Genomic DNA, 18,538 nt, shown 5'->3' with positions numbered 1-18,538 from the left:
TTTTCTGTTTTATTGAAGCCTGGATTTATGAGATCCAAAACATACACACATCAACAGGTTATGTATAATTTATTTTTTTCTGTCTAGAGTATTTTGTCATTAAAATCAAAATGTCAACATTTTTAAAATCATATACACTCAAGAACGCATTTAAATGTTAGCACAGCTCCTTAAAAATTTATACATATGTACTTTTTTTTGTACTTGTGGACAGACAAAAGCAGGAAGTGGTCACTCAGACTGCAAAGATGTGGGACACAGGAAAAAGGAAGACCCAGCCCACCAACTTCCCACAATAACAAACCAATCCCCACTCCCCAAAAGTTAAGACAGCGCTGCAGGCCCCTCCCATGTGGAGGAGCAATGATGGGGTGGAAAAAAGAAAAATAGAACATAAAACATTCCACATTCTCCACTCCATACAGAAACGAGAGGAATCAGAGTTTGCAGACATAAATACTAGTTTGCACATCACATCAATCCACTTCCTCTCCCCTCAACCAATCGACAGGTTCAGTAGTGTCCAGACGGGGTGGTTGGGGGGGTGTCTAGGTGTCGGTCCTTTACATACATTTATTAATAGAAACTATGTTACAGAATTTCCCAAGCATGAATTACAGGCAACCCACTAGCACATCAACTGTACAGATCTTGGCAGAGCCAGCAAATAAATGTCTAAGTCATACAGTAGCGAGGTCATCACCAATAGTTAAGAAGCGATATATACAGCTGACCAATCAGGGAGCCATCTATGGTACAGAAAAATCATATTTGAAACCAAACAATTGGATTTGGACAATTTTCACTGTGTTTTCGGGGTGGGGTGGGTGGGGGGGCATGCTGTTTGGTGTTGTATTATACAAGGCAGAGGAACAACTGCCCAAAATGAACAACAGATCGGCTCTTCAGTGCAGCACTTCAGATGAACGAGTGATGACAGTTTTAAGACCGTGCTGCCGATACGTTTGAGATATTTTGACCACGCGAGCCACCGCTTGCATGTTTACACGATTCTCCAGTAAAATGCAATAAGAGTTGATTTACTGACTCGGGGCGAGTCCGACGGCAGGGTGAAGAGGAAGTGCAGCAATACAAGAGAGATTAAAGAGTAAGAACATTAATTATAATAAGGCAACAAACAATGACAAAAGAAAATGCTGGTAAAGACAGAATCTGCTGATACGACCTTGGGGAGAGTTTTAGGGTGGGACGGGTGAGGCGAGGGAGAGCTGGTGCAAAGAAACCGATGTGAACGCATCTTCCAAACAAAAACTGAAACGCCATGTCTGTTTCGTTTTATCAAATGAAACCCCCATCCAATTTCTTAACACACAGACGAGCTGGAAAACACCCAATATTCCTTCCTGTGATATCTCAAGAGGGGAGACGTGAGGAATTACTTTCAGTGTATTTGAGGGCAATTCCTGATTTTCTAAATTCTTTTCCCTCTCTCTCCTGAGATCATCGATGTTGCCACATCTGGCAAAGGAACTCTCTTCATGCAGAGCAGCAGAATCAGAATTAAAAGCCCCAAGCAGGACTGAATCCTGCAGGAAAAGCTCACTCGGCTACACATTCTTTTAACGCACGCACGCAAACACACACACACACACGCAGACACACACAAGAGCCTCTACATGTGTGGCTGCAAAATACACTAATTCATTGCCTTCACTGTCTGATCCCGCAAAAAAAAAAAAAAAAAAAATGCAGGTGGGATGTTACACCCGCATGTATCGATAAAATGCTGGCTTGGTAAACCATGCAGGAGACGTCAGGTGTTTTGAGAGTATATTTTAGATCTGATTCATACAGAACTGATCAGTGGTGGATCAAACTTAATGCTATGTTTACATGTCATATATAGCTATAAAACCAAACATAAAAAACAGTCTTGGTTTATCGTTATTGTATGAATGTTACAACTATCTAAATTGTCAGTAACCCGTGTAATGTGTGGTGGCGTCTACGATACTATGACATGGTGGGAGGGGGGACTAGACTGAATGGTGCAAGTGGAGGGGAGCGAAAGAGGAGAGTTATGGGACGACAACACACTGACAGAGTTATGAGAGGAGACGGCAACAAAGGGAGACAGACAGGCAGAGAGGAGGAAGAGGAGGAGGAGGGGAGAGATGTAGTCCACACAGCCCAGCTCAGTCTGGCCCAAGTTGATATCCGTCCCCCGTTCCTTCCTTCCGCAGTCCTGCTCTCATGCAGCTCCTGGTGTAGTGAGGGAGGAGGGTGGATGGACGTACGGAGGTGGAGGAATGGATGAAGGGGAGATGGTTAAGGGAGGGCGGGCAGGAAAGACTGGGAGAGAAAGGAGGATGAAGGGGGGGGTTTGCTTGGTCATTAGCATCCGCAGCCTTCCCTCTGGGGCTGTGGTTCACTGGTTAGCCGGCCACCCTGAGGGGCCGAGGGCTTGTGCTGGACGCCTGACTCCGCGGCGTTCAGGTCCAGGCTGCCATCTTGGATGTTCTGGTAGATCTTCTTCGCAGCTTCCAGGAAAGCGTCCTCGACGTTCTCGCCCCTGAACACGGAGCATAAACACAATTGAGAGTGGAGTGAGGAAAGAGGCAATCGGGAGTTTAAGAATGTAAGCAGAGGGATATTTCATGTTTTGCAGTCATTGAAATCGCTGACATTGTGCAGACTTACGTTTTTGCACTGGCTTCCAGAAACAACAGACCTGTGGAATATAAAACAGATGCAATGACAAAGTCAGTAAAATATTGTTACAAGCTCACATGCCTCAAATACCAAGTTGTCATTCGCCCACTCTTTCAATTAATATCTCTGCTTTCCTCAAGTCAACTTCTCCTACTTCCTGTCTCATTATAAACATCAACAAAAGCCAAATCTCCTTTTAATTCTCAATATTTGGACATTTCGTTGGGATTCCTGGCATGTCATTTTGTTGAAATTGAGGATTAAATGGGCAACGGTGAAGATGCCTTTGCCGTGTCTGATGGATAATACCTTAAAGAGTGAAGAGAGACTTACAGCATGGTGAAATGGAAACCATTTCCTCCACCTAAAACCCTCTTTCCTGTCTTTCTAACATGAACTGTGCTGCTCACCATTCTCTTCGGCGAACTGCTTGGCCTCCTCGTACGTGACATCCCTCTGGGCCTCCAGGTCCGCTTTGTTTCCTATGAGGATGATCACCTGAAAACACAGAGACGGGAACGTGAAGAGTGAGAGAAGAACAGGAAGAGTTCGTCATGGTGTTGAATTGTCTGTTAAGAGATCAATTAAGATCCGCTGAGGAACCGACACCCTCACACTAGACGGTGCCCCCAGCAACGGTGATGTAATTAGACCTGTAATGTACGGAGGTAATGAGCTTCCATGCTGCAGCAGTGACTCTCCTACTGCTGCATGTTAAGTGGAAACCAATCATGTTATTCTTTTACTCTTTGTCTGCTTTATTCCAGAACTGTTAACAATGATCCTGTCTGTTCTATGGCAGCGAGGATCAAACTTCTTTGAGATGAGAAAAGTGCTCCACTGTATGAATTAGGTACACATTCAAGTACTGCTGACTGGATATTGATATGAACATATATTGACATGAAATTAAATCTTTTTTTCTCAAAAGTGAGAGCAGATTTTTGAGAATCTCTTGCTTAATTCCAAGAAGTCTTACACAACTCTTGTTTTCATTCAGGTGACGACTGCGGTGCAAGTCAATGTGTAGAGATAATGTGTTCATTATGTTCCCCCGTCTCGGACAACAGTGCCCAGATTAACTCACTTAAAGCAGGAACACATGGTTACACTTGCAGTATAACTCATGACTAGACGACAACACTGCCACCGCCTGGCTGATACAAGACACTTCAGTGGAAAAACAGCTGAGGCTAATAGATTTCTGTTGACACTTTGTACCACTTTGTTATTGTTAAGAGATGACAGAAAGAACACCACAAAACTCATCGTGGAAATAATAACTTCATCCTTAAAATGAGCAAAAGAAAACAGTTGAAAAAGATGAAAATAGCTCGATATAAAGAAACCCATTGTTTATATAACATGAAAACATTTTTCACTTAATGTTAAAAACTTGTAGTGGAAGTTTGTTTACTAAGATCCCTATTTGCTTTTACATTGCAGCTGATATTCCACTATGGGTTAACGCATTACAGAAATCCAGCTCAGTAAATACGAGGAGTATGTTTTAGAGTTAATTACATTTACCAAGAAGAAATCTAATTTAAGAAATGGGCTCTGTGGCTTTGAACAGGCTCATGGGAGAGGAAGGATGACATGGGGGAAACCAAAGGAAATTAAGCAGTAGCAGTGGCAACAGAGGTATACTTAAGAGATAAGAGGGATGACACAGAAGGAAAAACTACACATCAAAAGAAAATACAGAGAGAGAGCAGTTACTGCAGGGACATAGTATAAGAGCAAAAGACACACAGAGTAATTACAGTACCCAAAATGAATATATGTATATCTGTGTACTTACAGTATTGGGGTTGGTAAGGTTTCTGGCGTCAGTCAGCCAGCTGCTGAGGTGGTTGTACGTGCTTCTCCTGCATGACATCAACAAAGGGACAGGGTTACTATAACAACGGGGAAATGCTTAATGTAATTCTCTGAGAGTATGCAGGAAAGAGTATGCAGCTGCTTTATCATCAGGATGCTGACGGTTCAACGAAGAGTGTAGGCCAACAACATTGCAGAATTGGAATCACTTTACATTTAGTTAAGAAACACATAATTATTGTGTCACAGATAAGACAACGTTTTTTTAAATGATCATGTGGTCTCCCTGTATAAATACCGTATACTGTAAATATCTCCATTCCATAATTTCTTGCTACAACCATATCTCAAATATCCTGTTCCCAACAAATGTACCATTTCACCAACATTACAGTTCGATCCTATTTGTGAACTACAGGGAATAATTCAAATATAACAACTGGTTATTTAAGTCGCAGCTCTTAAATTACCGGATACTCTGTCCCAGCTGATTGTGATCACATTAACAGTGATGTAAACATTTCATATTAGTGCTGGGGCACTCGGGGCCCTTACTGGAGTTGGGTGTGGTGTGGACAGACATTCCACATGGTGAACTGTGTTTGTTTGGTACAACCCTGATACCATCTAATGTTCATGTTTGTACAGGACTGGAGGAGTGAACTGTGCACCTATGAGATTACCTTTCCTCTTCAGCGTTGGGTGTAAAAATATTTCCTCCCACATACATGAAAACATCAGAGGCGTCCTGTACCTGGTGATGTCGTAGACCATGAGCGCCCCTGCAGCTCCGCGGTAGTAGGAGCGGGTGACGGCCCTGAAGCGCTCTTGTCCCGCTGTGTCCCAAATCTGCAGCTTGATCTTCTGGCCGCTCACCTCAATTATCCTTGTACCAAACTCCACGCCAATCGTATGGGGGCAATCCGCCATGACTGGAGAGAGGAAGTCATGTAAATATGAGTTATATTTCACTGATGCCACATTACACACTCAATGTTCATGTATGTTTTTGTGTTGCTAAATGCAATTCTGTTTATTTGTCGTGTTTCAATTTGAATAATCATATTTGAGAGGATTATTAGAAAATTAATTAATGGTTTCCTTAGTGTGATGAACGGTTGTTCTTCCTTTACCAGGTTGATGAAAGTTAAAACTAAAATTAATTTACAATGATAATGTAATGTGTCTCAGTACACACACACACAAACACACACACCACACACACACACCTCCGTTGTCGGCTGGTAGCAGGTGCATCAATAATTAATCACAGTCATCACACTCATTGAAAGTATCAACAACCAGAAAGCAGCTAATTTCACTGAAACCCTTTTCTAAATCCCTCCAGTGTGTGTGTGAGCAGGATGTGATGGTGGCAAGTGAATGAGGAAGACGGCATCTGGCTCGTTAATAGTAGCACTAAACAAAACAGAGCTGAATGGTAATGGGAGGCTGCAGCTGACTCGCACACACACACACACACACACACAAGAAGAGTCTCTCCCTGTTGAGATCACGCTCCTCTTCTATGCCGCCGACTTCCGCTGGCGCATAAAGAAATCTAAAGTGATCGAGGCACTCCAGTTGAACCTGGCAACCTTACATACCCTTTAGATACACATGAAAGTGCACATGAAAAAGGTGTGGGGGGGAAAATAATCAGGGCAGCACTTACATTTCTTTTCTGTGAACTGGTGGAGCAAACATGACTTCCCTACCCCCATGTCCCCTGTAGAGAGAGAGAGAGAGTGAGAAACTAAATAGCAGAAGAACAACAATTCTCTATTCAAGCCTGCAGTATTGCTCCCATGAATGTTGTAGCAGCCCTCCGAGACAGTCGGCGAAAACAGTTAAATCTGCATGTAGGTGGAAATAATATAATGTGTACTTTCCTACAGGGTGGACAATGCTACAAGCAAACCAAATGTGTTAAACGAGGAGTTAATACTGTCAAAATTAATACGTTTACACATCTTGATATTCAAATTGTGTCAGTATTTTAAGAATGACTATTGATGCTCTATAAGTTACTTGCATAAAAACACCAAATAGCTTCATGGTTGAAGTATTTCCTGTTCATTTTAATCAGAAAAATCTTTGAAAACTCTGTGCAACCACAACAAGAAGGATCACAAGACTGTGAAAACTTCCCTTTTCAAAACCAAACCTGTTCTGGTGTAGGAAAGAAAAGCTTAAGTAGCAAGACTATGCTCTTTCACACACCCCTTCAAGAGCCAAGCTGATGACTGTTAGCTTCGAGGCAGGGTGTTTTTGGTTTCACATGAGAGGAGGGTAAACAGCCCAAAGCTGTGGATGTGTTTGTTTATGCATATGTCTGTCTGTAAATGTATGTAGTAGTAATGTTTACTTAGAGCCCTCGCGTTAACAAACATGTCAGGAAAAGTGGAACATAACTATTAGGAGGAAGGCATTTAAAAATGCATTACACATTGATATTAGGCAGGTCAAATGATCTAATCTGACATAATACGCTATTGACTAATATCAGAGTGGACTAACAGTGAACAAATACATGTTTCAATCTGACTCATATATCAGTATTACTGTGTCTCAGCTGATATATTCAGTCATGCACAAACACCTCTTGAAATGGAATAGATTCAGGTGTGGGATCCGGCCCTTCTTTTGGAAGTGGGATATATCAATGCACTGTGAATTGCTCATCAACGGGGCCCCCTGAAAAGCATTGTTCACTTACCGATAATGATGTATTTGAAAATGTAGGAGTAGTTGTACGGTGCAGTGGCCATTGTGGCTCTGAAGGGGAGAAGGAAAAAAGGGGATTCAGACATTCAAACTTTCAGTTTTTCCTATTTAAAGGCAGTTAATTCAAGCAAGAGCAGTATTTCAATATATAGTAGATTGCGATGTTATTTGTTCCATCATACAAACAATGACTACAGTCACAAAAAAAGTCAACATTGACACCATTCACTCAGCATGCTGGCTTACCAAGTATCAGCGTGACTAATTTTGGTTTAATAAAGTTTCTAGCTCCCCGTGAATAAACAGTGATAAAACATATGTTATAATAACACAAAATAATGAAAGATTGGAGCATGTCGGAATTCAAACTAGTCATGTAAATTCTAGTGTAATTCAGGGATAATAGGGATGTGAATGGACACATCAAAACAGATACATTGTGTGAACAGTACAGTTACATCATTTGAGTAATTACCCTATTATATTATACATTAATAGCAGCTGGTTTACGTTCGTTTAAAACTATAAGTCACATCTGATCATTAACCACTTCCTTGTAAATGCCTAAGATGGAAAAGCTGAGACTACAGTGTCACCAAACACTAATACTTTTTCATTTGGTTGGACAACTGGCAGGTGCTATGACTGCACTTCCCACACACTTTATATTTCTGCAAAGCTTACATAAATTAAGACAGAAAATAACAGACATAGCACATTTAAAAGTTTTGCAATTAATGACAAACTGCTTAAAGGCTAATGATTTATGTTTCACCTTGATATTATTGTGTATAACATCACTAACACAGTGACTTCACTTTTGAACTTAAAGCATATCACCTGATACTGTAAAAAATACTACTCATGGGTGTTCACTTTAGCATATTATCTACCAACATTACTCCATTTAAGTATCCACTCTGGTAATTTGATGCCACACTCACATCGGAGTATTAAAGATATTTCATAGCTCAAAGCTCAGGCAACCTTTCACATGCAGAACAAATGTTCACTTGGCTCGAGCGGAACTTAAATCAAGTGTGCTGCCTATTGTGGCTTTATCACGTGGCCTAGGGGATTAGAGTATTCCCAACAAAACTGGAGCTCTGCCTGATTACAAAGACTGAAATCTCAGCAGCCAAGGAGGTAAGAAGGCCGACTATTGCCCTGAAAGGCAACACCTGCAATGTTATTATACTGGAATATTGCCCATATTATCCATCTTAATACATGTTAATTAGATGGTCAAATTGATCAAATTGTGCTTTAACAAATATTTTTAGTGTAAATTGAAAATATCAAATCCAGTCCAGTAAAAATGTGACACATGTATTAACTATCATATGTTGTGCAATCGCTTGCTCCATGCGCACTTCAGCTCAGAGGCTCCCAAGCAACCATTAGTAGTAGTCATAGTAACAATTAGCTACAGTAGGCATGTAGACAAGCGAGGTGATGGATTACATTTAGCACGTAGGGGTGAAGAAAGCTCCTCAGTGGACAGTAAGCTCCATTTCTACAGATGTCACCTCTAACCCCTTCTGTCTCTTCTCATAATGACAGAGCAACGCTGCAACACTGGCTAATTTTGATGGCACTGCACGCAGTCAGTCTACAAGTAAAGAGTTTCTCACATAAGAACACCTCCAGCATCATATGCTCCGAGGTGGGCTAAAAATAGCCTTGACACCTAACCGATACCCAGAGATGCTTCATTGTTCTCACTCCATTCACAGAACACAGAATGAAGCAGGCAGGGAAAAGCATTCATGTATTACTACACGATATATCCATCACAATGTTCACAAATATAGCCAAGGGGAGATGCTCTTTTTGAACATGCACAGATTTGTTCATAAATAAATCATTTGAGTTATGTATGACATAGAAAGCAGGTTGTTTTTCTCATGAACAATTTCACGATAAAATTCCCTTTGAAATGTCATCTCCCGACATCAAGGCAATGTTGTTTTTATGCTTGATAGACCGTTTTGTAATTCTGCATCAAGGTGCTGTCATACAGTGTAACTACTGTAGGTAAATAATTCAGGCTTAGCAATCAGGAGCATAATCATTCAGAAGCCTAATGGTTCCCATGTCCCTGGCAAAGATAGTGTCCCAGTGCCTTTCTCAGTGCAAACTGGTCAAATCTCTGCCACATCACAGCAGTGCTGTTGGCATGCTCGTACTTCGGTATCTGCAGTTCAATGACCATGTTTGACTGACCAGATTAATGCTGACAGTGACAGAACAAACAGACAGACTATGGACGGTTGTGATATGAGAAGCAAGCGAGTAAAGGGAAAAGCACTTTACAAGGATAGAGATAAAAGGTGTAGATTTTCAGCAGCATAAGGAAATGGAGTACGTGGGTGAATATAGAGGATCAGAGACAGGAAATGAAGAAGACCTGCAGGGGGACTACGTTGAGGTTAATCAGGTCATTGGCCTTAATAAAACTGTTGTTGGGTCAGGGGCCCTCATGGTGGCACATACTACAAGTCATAATGCTTTGAAAAAAATAACCTCAAAAAACAACAATAGTTGTTATTTATGGTGAGATACATTATATGAACATTATATAGAAAATAAACATCAGACAACTCAAAGTATGTTTCTGTATACTTATGTCCTAAAGTAAAATATATCCTAATATGTATTCAATTCTTAATAACAGCTGCTGCAGGTTATCGTTTATGTAAACAACTTGCAGGGATACCTGAGCAGGCTGTGGTTGTGTTTTTGTTGGTGCCCCCAGAAAAGACTTGGCACACACAAGTCCTCCACAAACTCTGCAACTTGACCTAACATATGGTAGTTACTCAGTCTCACTGAAGCAAAGAGCAGTCCGTGTGAACTAGCTGGGTTTCTACTCTGTTACTACCGTTTTTTCAAAACATGACAAACTTTTATACCACATTAAAGACAACAGTACATTTGCTATCACTAGACTGTTTACACTACAATGTACATCTGCTGGTTTTAACTATGACACTAGTATCATTTTATTTCAGATAATTTAATGCAATCAATCTAAAACTGTTTTGTTATGTTGCACATTATTTATTTTTTTAATGGCATGACTTCCACATAGTCTGATGGTAGTGAGAGAAGTTGTATTGAGCAGGTTTCACTATGAACAAATCACACAATCACACTATTGCTATGCTTTAAAGTCCTAGAGTATTATTTGAAGGTCTGCCTCCTGTCACATGACGCTCATGTGAGATCTTTATAGCCAATGTTACAGTTTATGGAAGGTGAGCTATTAGAGTAAATATCCCCTAACGGAGCTTAAAAAAATATGTCATTCAGTTTTGATACCTCATTTTCCTTTCTCAGCGGTTTGTGCTCATTACATAGAAATAAACCCCATGAGTCTCCATCAAGGAGGAGGCGGGTGAAGACCATGTGACCAGACTGCAGCCTCAGCACTTCCCCTCCCCAACACATTGAATCTTTCTCCAGAGAAACACTGTCGCTTCCCTTCGCTCGACACCCACTTCCCAAAGACAGGAGAATGCATGACTAAAACCTGGGCTATCAGGAAATCATGACACACACACATAGTCACAGTGCCTTCATGACGTTCAGGCCCACTATTCAAATCATGTGACTCTTCCAAGCCTAAAAACAAATTGAAATCATCACTACCGCCTACAAACAAGAGAGAGTACACAATTACAATGCATACAAATCGATACTAAACAGGTAATGTGTGATATTCAAGTTTGCCTGCTAATACAGAGTGCATTAGGACACGAAATAGAAACGATGCAGCATTTTATGTTAAATAAAGGAATAAAGATCTAATCATATTTGCATCCATTTAAGACATTAAGAGTCCTTCCTTTTAAATGATACGCATCTGTTGTTTGGAAAAGTAAAGCCAAACAGGAGGCTAACTAAGTGTAGGGCAAGGTGTTATCGGACGTTATGGGGAACGCTGCACTACACATGACTACGGTTTCACCTCTATATTATAACCCAGGATTAAAGCGACGGTCTGCATATACAAATCCAAACAAACCCAATGGTCGTGTCCGATATTAACTCTTTTATTTGACAATATAACGGCATGCCTGCTTTCCCAACGACGGTGGCTAGCTTAGCTGAACCACCGACAAAGTGACAGCATCGGTTTGGTTAATTATCTGCTGTTTGGTAGCAAACACGAAGCTAGCAATGCCACTGTTACTTAGCAAAAGAGTAAATAAAACCTGACAGTTACTTGGTTGGTAGCCAGCTACAAGATCGTGTCTGATAACAATCACGGCCCTAAATCAGCTAGCTGTATTGACAGCTAAGTTTGCGTTAGCTAGTTACCTGCTTGGTGACATCAATATATCTTGACAACAAATAATATAAATCAAAAGACGTAAACCGGCTGCATCTGTTAGGACACAGACAGTCGACTAAAAACCGTCTAAATAATAGAACTAGGTTAGAAATTAAACTTGGCTCCTGCATTATTCAACAAAAGCCAACAAACACCAAACTAACGACAGCTAGCTATACCTTTAGCATGCTAGTTTGCCAGTTAGCTGCTACCGTTGGATTATGGTAAATACGTTGCATAGTTAGCTTGTCGACCCATATTAACTCATCGCCGATCAAGTAACGTCTTGCCTACATCAGTGTTTTCTAGCAGTTCGGTATGTAATACACATCATTCGTTGAAGCTGTTGACAAAAAAAACAACCTAGTATTAGTCATATGTTAGCTAGCTTCGTTAGCTTGCCAATTAGCTGACTCCTGGCAAACACAGGCTAGCCAAACTAATCGAATCGTTTAATCATTTAAATACCAGCGCCTCTACGTTGATCAGAGTGAACGTAGTGTGTTTAAGTCTTTCCCCGTTTATGTCCTTACCAGTAATTACGTGTTTTCAGATTTGAATTCTTGAGCTCTTCCGAGGAGGAATGCAGGTTATCCTGGCTCAAGTATGATCTGTCTAACCAAGATGGCTGCTCACGGCACAGGGTTTCCTCCGCTGTATACAATGGGCTTCTGGGACAAAGAGCATCATATGCGGCGATTTGCGATGCGTGCACCGCTTTGGGAGAGCAGCCTCACCTGCACAGGTGTATCCATGGATACTGTATTGATAAACCGCTTCATACCGAGTGCGTGCGGTTTGATGTTATGATATCAGCATTTACGTGAAATCATGGGATAGCCTACCAGACTGGTGTTCAGAGATTTCATTACACCTGATTGACCTGGTGACCAGAATAAGTCTGGTGTGGCAGCCTTTGAAGAATACCCATACCTGATTCATGTAAGTACGGTTAAGCCTAATGGATGAGCTGTTGTATGCCTAAAACCTATTTATTGTTTATTTGAATCCCCATTCGTTATTTCCTTCACATAACCATTGTATTAAACATTCCCTCAAAACATATGTAAGCTATACAACCTATTGCAATTGAAACATTCAAATGGGTTATAATACAATTCTAATCTTAGTTAATTTGCATATCCATACATCCACACTGAAAACTTTCTTTGTCAGCCCTGTTTTCTTCAAGAATAACATCTGTAACAGACTCTTAAACCATTTTTATACATTCTTGAGATAAAAAGCATTGGAAACGTATTACCCACATGTTTGTGCAAACAAACTGATAGCATTTGAACACAGGTTCAAACCTGTTAATTGAATATTTATATACCCATTTGTTACACAGCAAACAACATGGCGAAAGCGGGGCTATGAGCTTTTTATTAAACATCTGCCAAAGTGTCTTTGTGAAGAGTTTTTGCTCCAGCGGTGCTGCCACAGGTATGGTTTAATACACAGTATATCTTTGTATATGACTGTAATAATGTCATTTTATAAATGTAGCTCATCTTTATGGTTGTTCTATTTCTGAAATCATGTGAATTCCAAGTAATTTCTCTTCGTCCGGATTATGTGGAGCATGTGACATTCATGGTGTGTCTTGGTATGACACAAATCAATTCAAGATCACAGCAATTTTTCTTTTGAAAAATATGAAACATTTTAATACAGTAATTCACAAGATTACATGCTTTCACTGTACAATATTCCTTCAGTCCTACATACAACCACATGCAGTGTGCTTCCAGCCTGGACGGCAAACTAAAAATATATAAATTTAGCAAATAAATAGCCTGTGACTTTAAAAGAACTTACTGCACGACAAAGCTTTGATCTTGAGAAGGATGATGAACTCCTTAACAGAGAAAAATGATTTACGTCTTACTGTGTATAGTGGATGTGAGCCTTTAGAAATCTGTGTGTATTTGCGTTGCTGATAAAAGGTATCTTTACTGAAAGCTCATGAACTGACATTATGACTCTAACAAAGGTCGTTCTTTCGTAAAAACAAAAGTCCCACAATATCTCACATACTGTACTTCAAGCTACGTTTGAGTGAATGGATGTGCACAATAAATTCACAGGTGACTGCAAGCTGCTTCATCATTATTCCCCATCAAACGCTATTCACAGGGTCATTTCGCCAGTGCTCCAACTGCAAGTCCCAGCTAACAATGTGACAAAAGCTATTATTTTCAAGGTGCTCACCAGTAACACCACACCCCTCTACATCTGAGCAGCTAAGAGAAGAGTTGCTGACCCCCCCCCCCCCCCCCATTGTCCACTGGTGTTATGTTCCTCTCCAGATTGACTCCACATCACAACCACATCCTCAGCAGCAGGAGGCTGAACAGAGCACAGATGTAGTGGAGTGTGCCTGGGTGCCGGGAGGGGGCGCTGTTGCACAGGTCTGAATCGCAGCAGTGGATGCGCACCCCTGGCAGCTCATGTTGCTGGCAGTGTCTGGACGTGGCACAACCACTGGTCAGGACGATACCCAGGGCCGCTGAAGGGACAGAACGAGGAGACAGACAGGCAGTCAGAGGAGAGTGACGAGTTGGTGTTTGGCTCAGCAAGAAAGGGGGGGAAAAAAACAAGCATAAGTAAGCAGCAAATACTGCAAGTGTGTAAATGAGGAAGACATGTGGAGGTCTTAAAGGCACACTCCTCTGGATGTGTCTCCACTGCTGAGAAACAGAGCTTCAGACAAATAGTACATTTTGTTCTATGAAATTCCATTTCCACAAACATCCTTATTTAAATGGGGAAACAAGGACATTTGGAGGGGTGTCAAACCTAAAGCTATATTTATGTGTGAGAGAGAGAGCTGCAAATTTGGTGGAAATTCTCTATATCTCATAAGATTATGAGAAATACACTCATAACTATATTCCAATAATTACTTCCAATTTGTGAGGTATTTAGGTTGGCCTGAGTCCTTACAATAATTAAAATCTTTGAGCAACAATACTAATGAGCATATACTTCTGCTTCTCCACCTTGCTTTTCAGTATAGTTTCTGTAATGGGATTTTACCGATCCCCCTGAAGCTGAAAATGAAGAGTGAGCAGATCTTCAGGGTGAGGACGGCGGGGCACGCCGAGGCAGCTGAGAAGTGCGAGGACATTGTTCAGGAGAGAGAAGGGCCCTGGACTGGTCATGTGTTGAGGACAGATGCCTTGTATCCCAGGACAAAGGGGACTATAACTCTAAGACTCTTATGGAACTTCACCAGCATCTGTTAGATTTTGAGTTTGGCGGGGTCACATGAAGATTAACCGGCTGACTGGCCACGGATTACTGCCAAGACACTGCTTTGAGATTTTTGACCGACAAGGGCTTGTCGTACGCTTTCCTGACGGGCTGTTGTCAGTCCTCTTCTGAGCTTGCTGTTTCTCTGAGCGAATGGAAAAAAGGTGCCTCATCAGCCCTTTCTACATGACTGGGCCCTTTAGACATCAAGTGAAGGAACAGCTGGATTGTCCACGCTTCCATGGATATCAGCAGAAACAACTTAATCTGACCATCACTCGCCTGTCGTGGGTGTCCGCATCCTCCACCTGACTTAACATCAAACGAGGAGTGACTTATAATTTACTCATCAAAGCACGGCAAAATAGGGTTACGCAACCATCCTACAGTTACAGGGAGCAACACAACATTCACATCAGCAGACAAAGAACATTTACATATGATTATAAATGAACATGCCAATGTCCGGTGGCACGCCAGAGTGAATACCTCATGATTTTTAATAATCTCCGCCATAAAAATGCACTTCAAATGAATATCCGATCGCATGAGCTCACTGCGTGGATGAAGAGAAAATTGTTATTTCAGCGTATTAGTCATTAAGCATTGGTCATGGAGGGTTTACTCACTGCTCTCTGTCTTGATGCAGAAGCGGTGTTTGAAGCCTTTGTGTGAGTGGGTGCAGGTGATGACCTCTGGGTTGGAGCAGCCCACGTCCACATACCTCTGGCCCTGGATGATGTTGCAACCATAGCACTGCAGCCCCTGGACTGCGGGGGACACACAGAACAGCACACAGTGAGGGTTTAGTTAGCATGTCGGATTGTTGGTGTAAAGCCACTGGGGGTCCATAAGCAAAACTGCTGCAAGTTTTTGGGCTTCTGGAAGACATCCAACCTGATCAGACCCACCGCCATATTGGTATTGATGTTGTTGCTTTGGAGCCAAACAGCCACAACTTTAGTGTCTATGTCTATGAAGCGTAATTCTGAATCAAATGTAAATGCTCTTTATTTACAAACAGAGATGTAGACGGCACATACACATTGCAACATAGCTAACTTTGAAGCAATCCTTCCGTTCAAAGCGATATCGTAGTATTTCAGAGTTCAAACAAGGACCCTTTCTTCTTCTTCTTCTCTTCTCCAGCGTGTGCTGAAGGGTGACTCACCCTCAGTAGTACACCCCTATCCTAAGCTGTCTGCCTGCCAGCTCCGGCTTGTGATCTCAAAGCTGTGTCTCTACCACTCAGCACCCTATAAGTGGTGTGGTGGGAAGCTACAGCACAGGGAGGCACTCGAGAGGGACTAGATCAACATGCAGCTAGATCATGCTGTTGACTTTCCGAAAATCATCAGTTAACACGACTGTTTGCCAAAACCAGTTTGGTCCCTGTTCATAAATGGAGAGCTGGCGGGCATCAAATCATCGTAATGGGGACTTAAAAAGCAAATCTTTTCAGAAATAAAATGCTCCAAAGACTTCCTTTCATCTTTAGTCCCCTATTTTCCTGTGCCACTGTCTCACTGTCTAACTCCCTTAAGAAAGTATAAGGCTAAGCCTAAACAGAACAAATCCACCAGAGCTTAAAGGGATTGTCCGTGAATTCAGACCTCTCACACACCTGTACCTGACCTCGAAAATCCCACACACAAGATGGAAGATCAGCTTTGGCTGAAACCAATCCTCCCTCTTTATCTGTGCAGCCCGGCGGACGGGCGAGCGGCGGCAAGCCTCTCGCTGCCTCTCGCTGCCTCTGCTCTGTTAAATAGCCCACCAAAAGCTCCGATGGAGCTTTCAGGAGCAAACTAATCCCGGGCAAATGCTCTTACAAAAATCACTTTGGAAATCTGCTGGAATCAATGTAAAGCCGCACAGGGACAGAGAGCACATGCCAGCCTTTAGGGGATGTGTCATACTCCCCTGCTGGTGATACACCATGCAGTTAGAGCTCGTAGGAATACTGGAGTGCGTCCTTTAGAGCTGGGAAAATACAAAACAGCAGCGTGATCGTTTATCATCTGGCAAACAACCTGATTCATCAATTCGCTGTGATGTTACGTTGTTACTCGCCGTGCTCGTGAAACATTGAAAAGCTGCCCGGCGTGAGCATTAGTCAACATGACGAGGGCAGAAAGACGTTCACCTTTCATGGCAAAGTGCAACGTGTCCCAGCCGGATCCTCTCCCAGGGTGCACTGCAAGTGTTAATTAACTCCGTCTCGAAGTCCTTTGTGACCTACATCTTATCTTATCAATTATTGGTATTGAGCACATTTAATATGCAAATTTGCTGAAGCTCATTTGCATTTCAACAGCGAGCCAATTACTTCATTACAGTGTTATATTATTCATTGTACATTTTCAGGAGAAGACAGCTGGAGAGAGCAGCACATAGCGGGCAAACAAAAGGATTTTAAGGATTATCATAAGACCATTTAAATTTAATTTTGGAAAGGTTGCTGCTTGCCTGTGTTATTATTTGTAGGTTTGCTTTTTCAGTAGGAATCAATTAAAATATGCTCTAAATGGCACCGTAAACATATTTGAAACTAATTATGAATGCAGGATGATGACTGTAATCAAGCGTTATGTAATACATAATTATATTACATTATGTGCTTTGATTATGTATAAAGCTCAATGTCCTCAGGTGACGTTTATTTCATGGTTTTGCTTCATTGAAGCCCCTTAATAATACCGTCACTATCACCTTTTTCTGTTGAACAGAAGCCACATTCATTTGGGAATTGGATACCGTTTGAAATGCATTGCAATTATATGTGCGTTCAGCTATTTGTTGCCTCATGGATTGCTGCACTATTGATCACCATTAGTCCGGCCCGGAGCTCACTTCCCACTGTGATTTGGAGTTGGGATCAGAGGTGATCTGACACTGACATATGAATCAAGCAAAGCACCGTTCCCAGTGCACAACATCATTTCTTCTCGTTTCGGCCCCCGAGTGAAACAAAGGTTGCAGCCGAGCTGAATCAGGTCAATCGTTATTGCTCTATGGGGAAATTTTGTTTGCCACCTACAGAAAACGCATATTGTTGGGGACCAGAGATCTGAACTCCCAGGTCAATTACAAAGACATATTTATTGGAATCGCCTTCCAGCACGGCCGTTCATTATATTGATCCGTTGGGTTGGTTCAGGTCTGGAACAATCATCCGCACTCACCGCTATGTTGTTTTATTTTTATGGGGATTTTAAAGTACTTTCACTGTTTTTATATTGCATTTGTATACTTCAGTTGATCCAACATATTTCCTATGTGGAAACACACACACACACACACGCAAAATTGCATCCTACTCACCCTGTTTCAGGCAGATTGACCAAACCAAGATAAATCCAAGCCCATACACCAGCCAGGTTTGTAAAGTCATGGATGCAGCACAATAGTGATGGCTTGTGGTCAGCGCTAGAGGAGAGGGAGAGACAAAGATATCCTCTGCTCTCATCTAATAGTCCACAAAGAAAAAAAAGAAAAAAAAGACAGAGATAGAAAACCTAGCAGAGATCCCACTTTCCAAAGCCCGAGCAGCCCGAGTGTCTCTCACCACCCCAGCCTCAGCGAAGCTCACGCAGTGCGTGAGTTAACTGCCAGTGAGTGTCCACTGAGAGGGGGAGCCAACCAACCAACCATCCAGGCAGTCAGTCAGCTCAGCAGCCAGTCAGGCAAAGAGACGAGGGGGAGGAAGATAAATGA

General features: G+C 41.8%; 2 protein-coding genes across 2 annotated transcripts; both read right to left on the bottom strand.

Annotated features, from left to right (window-relative positions):
• Positions 1 to 52: 52 nt before the first annotated feature.
• Positions 53 to 12,193, bottom strand: rab14l (RAB14, member RAS oncogene family, like). Its single transcript, XM_084035461.1, has 8 exons — positions 12,097 to 12,193; positions 7,217 to 7,275; positions 6,173 to 6,226; positions 5,252 to 5,429; positions 4,478 to 4,544; positions 3,084 to 3,171; positions 2,662 to 2,692; positions 53 to 2,533 (listed from the first exon to the last, which is right to left on the bottom strand). Exons 2-8 carry the CDS (start codon positions 7,266 to 7,268, stop codon positions 2,356 to 2,358), a joined length of 648 nt encoding a protein of 215 aa, XP_083891587.1. The 5' UTR covers positions 7,269 to 7,275; positions 12,097 to 12,193; the 3' UTR covers positions 53 to 2,355.
• A 1,056-nt stretch (positions 12,194 to 13,249) lies between these two features.
• On the bottom strand, positions 13,250 to 18,538 carry LOC311029951 (uncharacterized protein). The gene is made up of 3 exons (XM_084035376.1): positions 18,146 to 18,538; positions 15,451 to 15,591; positions 13,250 to 14,075 (listed from the first exon to the last, which is right to left on the bottom strand). The coding sequence occupies exons 1-3, from the start codon at positions 18,288 to 18,290 to the stop codon at positions 13,888 to 13,890; spliced, it is 474 nt and encodes a 157-aa protein (XP_083891502.1). The 5' UTR covers positions 18,291 to 18,538; the 3' UTR covers positions 13,250 to 13,887.

The sequence above is a fragment of the Eutrigla gurnardus genome (assembly GCF_963514095.1).
Source record: "Eutrigla gurnardus genome assembly, chromosome: 19".
Lineage (NCBI taxonomy): Eukaryota > Metazoa > Chordata > Actinopteri > Perciformes > Triglidae > Eutrigla > Eutrigla gurnardus.
This window is presented reverse-complemented; position numbering and strand designations above follow the sequence as displayed.

Bases quoted from the DNA above. Each gene is read 5' to 3' on its own strand.
- rab14l (XM_084035461.1), bottom strand. From the start codon at position 7,268: ATGGCCACTGCACCGTACAACTACTCCTACATTTTCAAATACATCATT. The intron at 3,172-4,477 runs GTAAGTACACAG...CTGTGTTTTCAG, and splicing joins ACCTTACCAACCCCAATACT to GTGATCATCCTCATAGGAAA. The intron at 2,534-2,661 runs GTAAGTCTGCAC...CTCCGTGTTCAG, and splicing joins CTGGAAGCCAGTGCAAAAAC to GGGCGAGAACGTCGAGGACG.
- LOC311029951 (XM_084035376.1), bottom strand. From the start codon at position 18,290: ATGAGAGCAGAGGATATCTTTGTCTCTCCCTCTCCTCTAGCGCTGACC. The intron at 15,592-18,145 runs GTGAGTAGGATG...TGTCCCCCGCAG, and splicing joins GTCAATCTGCCTGAAACAGG to TCCAGGGGCTGCAGTGCTAT. The intron at 14,076-15,450 runs GTGAGTAAACCC...CTGTCCCTTCAG, and splicing joins CTGCATCAAGACAGAGAGCA to CGGCCCTGGGTATCGTCCTG.